This window comes from Muntiacus reevesi, chromosome 3 (assembly GCF_963930625.1).
Source record: "Muntiacus reevesi chromosome 3, mMunRee1.1, whole genome shotgun sequence".
NCBI lineage: Eukaryota > Metazoa > Chordata > Mammalia > Artiodactyla > Cervidae > Muntiacus > Muntiacus reevesi.
The window spans coordinates 53,942,273-53,953,496 of NC_089251.1; the positions used below are offsets into that span (position 1 = coordinate 53,942,273).

General features: G+C 48.4%; 1 protein-coding gene across 1 annotated transcript; it reads left to right on the top strand.

Annotated features, from left to right (window-relative positions):
• Positions 1 to 1,113: 1,113 nt before the first annotated feature.
• Positions 1,114 to 2,230, top strand: TMSB10 (thymosin beta 10). Its single transcript, XM_065927281.1, has 3 exons — positions 1,114 to 1,262; positions 1,543 to 1,657; positions 1,943 to 2,230. The coding sequence occupies exons 2-3, from the start codon at positions 1,558 to 1,560 to the stop codon at positions 1,969 to 1,971; spliced, it is 129 nt and encodes a 42-aa protein (XP_065783353.1). The 5' UTR covers positions 1,114 to 1,262; positions 1,543 to 1,557; the 3' UTR covers positions 1,972 to 2,230.
• The last annotated feature ends 8,994 nt before the right edge of the window (positions 2,231 to 11,224 follow it).

The window sequence follows — 11,224 nt, forward strand, 5'->3', positions numbered from 1 at the left end:
GCCCATGTGCCCTAGAGACTGGGCTGCACAAGAGAAGCCACCGCAATGAGAAGCTCTCGCACCTCAAGAGAAGCCCCTGCTCACTCCCCCTACAGAAAGACCTGGCAGCAACAAAGACCCAGTGCAACCCCCTCAAAAAATAAAATAAAAATAAAAAAATAAAAGGGCTTAGTAATGCTCCTGGACATTTGGAAAGTTCAGAGCAAATAAACAATGACCAGCTTCACCCCCTGGGTTATTCATTTACTGAACTGAAGATGTTGGATGGAATGAAGATACAACTTTTCTAAGAAAGACTTGAATAGTTGCAGTATACTACTATAATGGGTTGAAAAGGAAAGCAAGAACCTTTGTAGGGACATATTCAAGGTTAATTCAAGGAGAAAAGCCGAACCTTGGGACACTACGTTCCTAGGAACCCTGTGAGAAAAAGAACACAGCAAGCCCCTGGGGACTGCCTGCTCCCACCATCGCCTTTCAGACAATGTTTGTAACAAGCGTCCTAAGGGAGCACCAGCGGTGGGGCAGGAACTGCCCATCTCGAAAAGAAGGGAGACAACGGGCCCCCAATAGCAGCAAAGAGCAGTGGAAACCTATCTGTATCTCCCTGTGTTTCATCTCTAGGACCCCTGGCTCGGATTCTTTAAGTGTGAGCCCCGCAGGCGTTCACCTCCAGGAGAGGGAAAGGGGGTGGGGGATTTCCGGGAACCTAAAGGCAAAACACGTGGGGACTGCACTGGGATGGGTGTCTCCTGCAAGCTGGGACTGCTGTAAAGCGCGCGAGCACGTCTGCACATCCATACTCAACAACGATACACTGCACACTTAGTACACCCACACCCAACCGTACGCCCTTCCCCCCGCCGACCTCCCACGCCCCTGCTGCGGCTGAGCAGCGGATTTCCGGAGAGGAGGGAGTGCAGCCCCCTAGAAAACCGAGGGCGTGGCACCCACCCTGGCGGCTCCTGCTGCCTCCACCTTGGGGTCCAAGGAGCTGGGGGAACTGCGTAAAGGGACCGCGCGCGCGGGAAGAGCGGGGTCCTGCCGGGCGGGCAGCAGGGCGGAGGGCGCGGTGGGGGAGTGAGCAACCCGCGATGGCCCCGCCCCCCGGCCGCCGGCCCCGCCCCCGCTGCAGCGGGCGAGAGGAGGGGCGTGGCGGGCGCGGCCTATATAAGGCGAGGGGCGGGCGCCGCTCTTTTGTCTTTTGCTGCAGCAAAGCTAGTGGGAACCCCGGGACCGCGGACTGTAAGCGGAACTTATCGGTGAGCGGCTCTTTGGGGCGGAGGCCCAGTCCGGGTGGGGTCAGAGCGGGTTTTCCTGGCGGGTGCGCGGGGGGCCTCCTCGGGCGCCTTTTCCCCGACGGGACGCCGGGGCGGGCGGGCCACACCCTGGGGCTGCGGAGCCGGGTGCGGGACGCGCCCAGATCCTCGGCCTCGGGCTGTCGGGAACGCGCCCCAGCCCGAGTGCCACGTCGTGGAGCGGAGGCGGGGAGGGTAGAGGGGGCCGCTGGCTTCCGGCCAACCGCCTTGATTTGCCCGCTAGGATTGTTTTAAGAAAATGGCAGACAAGCCCGACATGGGGGAAATCAACAGCTTCGATAAGGCCAAGCTGAAGAAGACTGAGACGCAGGAGAAGAACACCCTGCCGACCAAAGAGAGTGAGTCCGCCCCCGCCTCCGGGTCCGCGGGCTCCCAGCCCAGTCCCCACCCCGCCCTTCCCGTTAACCCAGCCCCACACCCCATCCGGCAGTTGCTTCCCATCGGGCGGCCTCAGCCCCTGTTTCTGTTGCACAAAGCGCCTCTCTCTTCCCAGCCCCACGCCTCTTTCTTAATCCCTAGACCTCGTGGGTGCCTTGCCCAAACCAGGTTTGCAAGCGCCCCGTTTGGGGGGGGGGTTGCCGGGGGTCCCCATCCCCCCAGTGTCCATTTCCTGCTCTCCACAGCCATTGAGCAGGAGAAGCAAGCAAAGTGAAATTTCCCGCGAACCTGGAGGATTCTCCACCGCATCATCTTGGAGACCTTAGCCGTGATGTGGAGGAAGAGCCACCTGCAAGATGTACACGAGCGACAAGCTGCACTGTGAACCCGGGCACACCGTGCCGTCGCCACCGGCCCGCGGGTCTCTGAAGGGGACCTTCCAATCGGACTGCCAAATTTCTCCGGTTTGCCCTGGAACATTATAGAAAATTATTTGTATGATTAATGAAAATAAAACACACCTCGTGGCATGGCTGGCGTGCTCTGTCTCTTAGTTGAGTATGCGTGGGTAGTGCCGCTGCAGCGAAACCCCGGCGGCGCGCAGGAGTCGGGAGTTCCTGCCGCAGAGCGGGGGAGGGGGTCGCAGAATGGGCTGGCTTGGAGGGGACCATCTTTTAGTTTTGGATTTGCCTGCTCCTCCGTAAGATTTCATAGGTTATTAGCCACTTATTCTTGCTTATAATGCAATCGATGCAAAATTTAACCCCACTTTTAAGTTCCTGGAAGCTGTCTTGGAAAATGCTTTGGCAAAAGGACACAATTGTTTTTGATAAGCTTTTCCAGTCCCACCGTTTTGTTTTGTTTTTTTTCCTGGCCGCCTCTTAATTCTGATGAGCACCAGGAGAGAACAGAGTTCGCGTCAGAGAAGAAAGGGGGGGAAAGACCGAATCCAGAATGTTGGAAATTGGGCGAGGTCACCAAAGTACCCCGTTAGCTTTCTCTTGGGGCCTGAAAGAGGAGGCATGGGAACAGAAACAAAGGCGGGATCCAGGGAAAGAATGCCAGAATATCAGAACTGGAGGAACCAGCGCCAGAACTAGAGGAGCTATGGGGGACAGCCTAGCTTTTTGTCTTTTAACCCGAGCTCAAAAGCGTTAGCCATTAGAGGGAGTACTGGGCTGAGCAGCCTCGGGTGCTGTGATCAGCAGGAAGGGTGGGGATGTGGAGTGAGGGCTGGCGCCGGCAGGGGCAGCAGAACCCTGCTGGGTCACACCCCTTGTCCCATAGGGAAGGGCCGAGCCAGCCGCAGGCCTTAACGAAGGAGGAAAGCCTGATATGGTGGGGCTTTCTGAAGCTTAAGGAACAGGCTTGTGATTCTGGGTGGGGGAGGAGGTTGGGGGCTGGAGTTCCTTCAAAGGAGGATGGTGGTAACACATTGTATATTGATTTGTCCCGTCTGCCTGACCATCAGGCTTTCCTAGTAGCTCAGTGGTAAAGAATTCGCCTGCTTATGCAAGAGACACAGGAGATGGAGGTTCAATCCCTGAGTTGGGAAGATACCCTGGAGGAGGGAATGGCAACCCACCCCAGTATTCTTGCTTGAAAATCCCATGGACAGAGGAGCCTGGCGGGCTATATAGTTCTTAGGGGTCCCAAAGAGTCAGAAACTGCTGAGCATACAGTGCACTGCCTGACAATCAGTGGCTGAATGGTGGGTGAGGGCAGGTATTTGAAGTGTGACGCCTGTCCAAAGGGACCTTAAACTCCAGTGGGTAAGACCTCTGGGACCACAATTAGGGACACCTAGGCTGAGGGAATTATTGCCCCTTTGACATGGAGGGGCTTGACAGTGAGACCTGTGCTATGGAGGCTAAGTGGGCCTGGGAAAGAGAAATAAGGGACACACAGAAGCCATCAGGCCAAGGGACACTAATCTTTACTGGATGTGTGCTATGGGCCAGGCACTGTGCTCAGAGCTTTAATTTTCAAAAACTATTAAGGCAGGATCACTGCCTTAATGCATGCGATCCCTGGGTTGAGAAGATCCCCTGAAGGAGGAAATGGCAAGCCACTCCAGTTTTCTTGCCTGGGAAATCCCATGAACAGAGGAGACTACGGACAGGCTACAATCCATGGGGTCACAAAGAGTTGGACACTACTCAGCATGCACATGCATGCATGCACGCGTTAAGGCAGAATGATTATCATCCCATGTTACTGATGGAGAAACTAAGATTCAGAGAGACAAGGAATTTGCTAAAGACACACAGCCAGTGAGTAGTGGAACCAGAATGTAGGGCCAAGGGGGTTCTTTGGGGGACCTTAACAACCGGCCGTTCAATATATCTCTTGTGTCCGTTTCATGAGCATCCACTCCTTGAAACATTAATAATTGCACCAGTTGGGGTCTATTGTTGGTAGACTGAGGAAAAAGGAAATAAGAAATCACTACCACCTTCAAAAAACAGTAGCACAGTTGTCTGCGGGGCAAGAGGGCTTTGGAGGAAGATAAAGCTGAATGGGGGATCAGTGGGCTGGAGTGAGAGAGATTGGGAGTGCCTCTGCTGTTTTCCATGGGATGGTCAAGGGGGGTGTCTCTCAGAGAACGGGGACTGCAACAGAGATCTAGGGATTTGAGAAGGAGAAAGGTAAACATCTGGAGGGATAAGATAGGCATGTTCCCTAGGGGAGGAACAGCAAGTGCATGCTCACCCAGTGGCCGCTGAGGAAGAACAAAAAGCTGGACTGGAATGGACATGGCCTAGGGAGCTGAGGTGTGAGAGGCCAAGAAATGAGGGGGCAGTCTTGACATCCTTGGGCTGTTGGAAAGTTGACTGCTGAGGGATTCCATCCCCCCCATCCCAAGGTGCTGCATAGGCACCCCTCATGGGGATGAAGCATCCTGTCTGGCCACACTACACTAAGGCCCTTTCTGGACCAGCCTGCTCTCCCGGGGCTCCATCTGGGACACAGGTCGCAGGTCCTCTACTCCCCAGATCCCACCGACTCCTTGTCCCCAGTGGGGTCACCCAGGAGAACAGCTTCAGATTCCCATTCCTGTGACCCTCTTCTTCTCAGAAGATTCCCATGACTTTCTCACCTGCTCCCAGGAAATCCTTTCTATTCTGAGGTGGTGGGGAGCCCACGAGAGCCTTGCTCTTCCTAAGAATTTAAGAAGACAAAAATAAGGAGGAGATTTAAGACACTTTTGCTTTTCCACTCAGAGACAGTGATAGAATGGGGCCCGGCCCCGGTGGGGAAAGGAGATGCTGATGGGCAAAGCGGGTGTGAGTTATCATTTCAGAAAGCTGATCACACGGCATTGGTTTACGAGGCAAGGCTGCCCTTCCTCACCCCATCTGGGCTCCTGAGCTGTTTCAAGGGGTGCTCATCTAGATACCTCTCAGCCTGAATGGTAGAACCCCCAGAAGACAGACCCAGAAGGCCAAGTACTGGCCGAGAGGCTCACCTTCCTAGGCACCATCTCTTTCCCCCTGGTTGATCCCAGGAAATCCTATGGGTGTCAGAACCAAGAACTGGGGTGTCAGAGAACGCTGAAGCACCTCAGGCCTACCCTCACCCCCCTCCTCCCTCCCTTATCCCACCATTTTTATTCCTCCCCACCTGGGAATAGTGACACCTTTGAGAAAGTTATACTGAATTACTGGTTTCTGCCCTTGTCCTCCTATCTAAACATTCAGGAACCAGTTATTGGTCCAATAACAAAATGAGGCTTGCTTTGAAACTAGAATACAATTGTAATGTTCCTTTTTAAACACACCTGAATTGAATTTCTGGTTTCGTTTCCTTTTTAAAAAAAAAAAAATTATTTTTGGTTGCACTGTGTCTTCATTGCTGCACACGGGCTTTCTCTAGCTGTAGTGCATGGGCTTCTCATTGCGGTGGCTTCTCTTGATGCAGAGCACGGGCTCTAGGGCACACAGGCTTCAGTAGTTGCAACTCGTGGGCTTTAGTTGCTCCCCAGCATGTGGAATAATGCCAGACCAGAGATCAAACCTGTGTCTCCTGCACTGGCAGGTAGATTTCGATCCACTGTACCACCAGGGAAGTCCTGGTTTCATTTTCTTTTTATTTATTTACTTATTTATTTGACTGCGCTGGGTCTTAGTTGAGGCATGTGAGATCTAGTTCCCTGACCAGGGATCGAACCTGGACCCCCTGCATTGGGAACATAGAGTCTTAACCACTGGACCACCAGAGAAGTCTCTCATTTTCTTATTTCATTTCTAAGACAAGCTTTGATAATTAGACTTCCATGTTGTGAATAGGGCTCAGGGCTTGGGACTTTCCACTGTCATAGGGTGCACCAGAGTGCTCAGGAAGACAGAAGGTCCCCACACACACACTCCACCTCCTGTTCACTAAGCATGTGCTCAGCGCCTTGTATGTACCCCAGGCTGCTGCAGCTGGGAAACCAGATGGAGGCCACCTCAGGGAGCACCTAGGCTAGATCAGAAGGAAGTCCCAGCACTTCCCAATCCCCCAGATTGCTCCCCCACCCTCTTCTCTCACCCTTAGACAAACACTTTCTCTTCTCAGGCAATATTAGATGCCGTAAAATAATAGTCTCTCTAGATCACTCACTCAGTTTCCCCCTAATGTTAACATCTTACTTCATCGTAGTCCAGGTATCACAATCAAGAAATTAATGTTACATTATTATTAATCCCACTCCTGAGCATATACTCAGACAAAATTACAATTTGAAAAGATACATGCACCCCTTTGTTCATAGCAGCACAGTTTACAGTAGTGAAGACATAGAAACAACATAAACATCCATTGACAGATGACTAGATAAAGAAGACGTGGTACATATACACAATGAAATATTCCTCAGCCATTAAAAGAAATGAAATAATGCCACTTGCAGCAAAATGGATGGACCGAGAGATTATCGTACTAAGTGAAGGAGGTCAGAAAAAGACAAATGCCATATGATATCACTTATATGTGGATTCTAAAATACAACACAAATGAACTTACCTATGAAGTAGAAACAGACTCACAGATACAGAGAACAGACTGTGGTTGCCAAGGGGGAGGTGGGGGGAGGGGAGGGAAGGACTGGGAGTTTGGGATTAGCAGTTGCAAACTATTATATGTAGGATGGATAAACAACAAGTGCCTACTGTATAGCACAAGGAACTGTATTCAATATCTTGTGATAAACTGTAATGGAAAAGAAGGAAACGGCAACCCACTCCAGTGTTCTTGCCTGGAGAATCCCATGGACAGAGGGGCCTGGCGAGCTACAGTCCGTGGGGTCGCAGAGTCAGACACAATTGAGCAGCTAAGCACACATGGCGTGTGTGTGTGTGTGTGTGTGTGTGTGTGTGTGCACGCGCACTAGGTTACTTCAGTTGTGTCCCATTCTTTGCCACTCCATATATATTTAACTGAATTACTTTGCAGGACACCAGAAACTGACACAGCATCATAAATCAACTATACTTCATACTTCAACTATACTATATTTTCTTAAAAATAAACATTTTAATTATCCTACTATTAACTAAGTAAAGATCTTATTCAAATTCCACCAGTTTTTCCATGAATGCCCTTTCTCTGTTCCAGGATCCTATCCAGGATCCCACATAACTTTCAGTTATTTCTCTTTAGTCTCCTGCAATCTGTGATCGATCCTCAGTCTCTCCTTTTTTTAATGATCTTGACACTTCTTATAAGTGTACTGTCAAGTCTCTGCCAAATGTATCTCAATTCAGGTTTGTCTTGTTTTCCCATGATTCGACTGATGTCCTAGATGTACTTTTGTAAGCTGCTTCACATTCTTTTTGGAGTGGAAAGAAAAAGCTAAGTGCCTTTGTTCCCATGCTTTTCCCCACCTTCTGTCATTTCCTTGAATGGGAAAATCCCTCCTGTGTTTCTCCTCTCTACTCTTCCTGCACTGCTCAACCAGATGTTCAGGAAAAACTCTCCTGTTTCTTCTTTACTACAACATTCTACTCAGAGAATACCCTACCTCGGGTCACCAAATGGATGGGTTTTCCACACCAGGCAATTATCTGATTCTCCAGACACCAGCTGGGTGTCCCACAGTTCAGTTCAGTTCAGTTCTGACGTTGCCTACCCAGAGTTAGCAGCAGAGCACGCAGGCTATGGGCTCAGTGCCACAAAACTGCCCTCTCCCCCAACTTCAGACACCAACTGCAAGCCTGGCTTGACAGTAGGCATTTAATAGACTGAGGCTAAGCAGAGCACACCATGACCCAATGACCCCAGGCCTAGTGGTGCATTCCAGAGAAATGTATTCACCAAAGGACATGTCCAAGAATGTTCCACTCATATTAGTAAGAGCACAAACAACCCAAATGTCCATCAACAGAATGAATAGACAGATCTGATGTATTCACACAGTCAGTCATTGAGTTACTCATCAGTAAAAAGGAGCCAAGTGCTGATACCTAATATTGTGTGATTAAATTTGGATGACATTCTAGAAAAGGCAAGAATACCTTTTGATCATACAAGTAACAATACCTTCTGGGGTGATAAAAACACTGTATTCCTTGACCAAAGTGGTCACTATGTGAATGTGTATGTGTGTAAAAAGTTATCAAGGTGGACACTTACCATTCATGCTTATATATATTTCTCCATATGTATGTTTTATTTCAGTAAAAAAATTTTATAATCCTATGAAGAGCTAAGGGTTCCCAGGTTGTAAGACTGCATACTATTAGCTCAGAGGAAAAAGCAGAAAATTATATAAACAGAGCCCATATCTGGTTTCAAGGGGCAAAAGGAAACCACGTTCCTCTGGCCGTTTCCTTCCTTCTTCCCTGCCTTTGAGTGCTTTCCCCACTTTGAATGACCCTCCATCTCTTTTCTAATTTGTCAAACATTAGCCATCCTACAAAACCTTACAAATCACCACCTTCTCCAGTTAACCCACCTGGATTTCCCACCAATGGCATTCTCTCTGTCTTACCTGCCTCTCTCTACTGGTTCCTGCACACATCTACCACCTTCTTCCTTAGACTGAATAGAAGATATGTATTCATTGATACTGGAGACTCCCATAGTAACCAGTATAATAAACACTCAATAAACATTTATTGAACTGTCACTGAAATACCCCACCCTGGCCACCTCACCTGCTCCATCTTGGCCACACTCAAGCCAGGCTGCTACCAGGCTCCCCACTGTCTTACTGTGGATTCTCTTGTGCATTGACAGGGCCTAAGCATGATGGGCGTGTGGTGCAGGGAAGCCAAACAGCTTCATTTCCCTCCAAGAACCAGAACAGGATGCAGTCCTATGACAATGAGGGGAAGTACAGTGAATTCACAATGAGGCTGTTGATGGAAAGCTATTTATTAATTACCCAGATGGTAACTGAGTCTCAACCAGTTCAAAGATTTTAGATATTGGGTTGCTGATTTCTGTGAAATGCAGAGGCTGTGTTCTTGTTCAGTTCAATTCAGCAGGCATTTTTTGAGCACTCAGTGAGTGCTTATCACTGTACTAAGCCTGTGGAAGCTGTAAAAGACAAAAGCCAACAAACTATGAAAGATGCAATGAAGTAAATGGTAAAGAGAGAGAGAAGCCCAGCACCACGGGAAGTTACGTGAAGTAGCTGTTAACTCTGGACAGGAGGCTGCTTCATGGGGAAGAAGCATTTGAATGAAGACCCAGAGGAGCAAGAATGAGAGCCGGGCTTTCTTAACAAAAGGAGGAGTAATGCATAATGATACCATAGCACTTCCACGGGGGAAAGAGCAATGGTTCAATGAAAACAGAAGAAGTTTCAAAATTACCCTAGAAAGGTAAGTTGAGCTCTTTATCCTGTAGACAGTTGAGAGCCACTGCAGATTTGAGGTTGGGGCAAAGTGATCTGGAATGTATTTGATAGAATGTAAAGGATGTTGTGGCAGACACAGAGGATTATCTACCTGACCACTATCACCACCACCACCACCATCACCACCATCATCATCACCACCACCATCACCATCATCATCACCATCATCACCCCCCCCACCATCATCACCACCACCAGTTCCACCATCACCACCATCATCATCACCACCACCACCATCATCATCACCACCACCATCACCATCAACATCACCATCACCACCACCATCACCACCACCACCACCATCATCATCACCACCACCATCACCATCAACATCACCATCATCACCATCATCACCACCATCACCACCACCATCACCATCAGCATCACCATCATCACCACCATCACCACCACCATCACCACCCACATCATCATCACCACCACCACTACCACCATCACCACCACGTCTAACATCACCACATACTTCTCATTCTTTACCATCCTGCCTTCTTTATGGTCAATGGAAGCTCAGTTGTATTTAGATATGAAGCAGCTGATGAGTTTCAAGGGACACAGCCCCAGGAGTGAGTCTTGATTATGTAAACCTAGGGATCCAGGGGTTCAGCATCACAGAAATTTGTGAGGTTGTTTTGTTTCTGTGTGATTGTCACAGTGATTAGGGGACACTGTTGTCAGTTCATGGACAAGGATCAGGAATGCTTGACATCCTGCAATGCACAAGACAATCCCACACACCAAAGATTTGTCCTGCGCCCTGCATGACTTTTTAAAAGACTCTCCATTGTAGTGTAATTATGTATAGAGAAAAATACACAGGTCATAAGCCTGATGAATCTTCACAAACTGAACATACCCCAGTGCCTACTTCCAGTCATACATTGACCCTAACTTCTGATAGAATGTACACCAGTATGCTCACTTTTTAACTTTACATAAATGAACCCATGACTTGTGAGTAAACCACTAGACATTTCTGTAGATGAATATCTCTTTATAATCATTAACTCCAACAACAACAAATTTTGCACAATTTTATTCTACATTGCATTTTCTGAGAATGCAACCATCATGTAAATTTAAATTAAGGGATATGATGCTGTTTTTTAAAGCTCAGAGCTTTACAAAGAGTTGATCGCTACTGCAGAAAATCAATGCACTGAGAGCAATACCTCTTCTGGTTTTTAATTGTTGATACAGCACAGTTGTGTCAGTTTTCATCTGAAGCTGCTGGGTTCAAGGTAATGCTACATACAGGTCAAACATACATAAAGTGCAGACTGCTTTTTTGTGTGCAGAATATTTTTGTGCTATATTTTTTCATTTTTTTTTTAATTGGAGAATAATTATTTACCATGTTGTGTTGACTTCTTCCATACAAAAATGTGAATCAGTCATAAGTATACATATGTCCCTTCCCTCTTGAAACTCTCTCCTCACTCCCACACCATTCTACCCCTCTGGGTTGCCACTAAGGACTGAGTTGAGCTCCCTGTGTTATATAGCAACATCCCACTAGCTATCTATTTTACATATGGTAATGTACATATTTCATTTCTACTCTCTCAATTCATCCCACCCTCTCCTTCCTGCACTGTATCCACAAGTCTGTTCTCTATGTCTGTGTCTCTATTCCTGCCCTGCAAATAGGTTCAAAAGTACCACT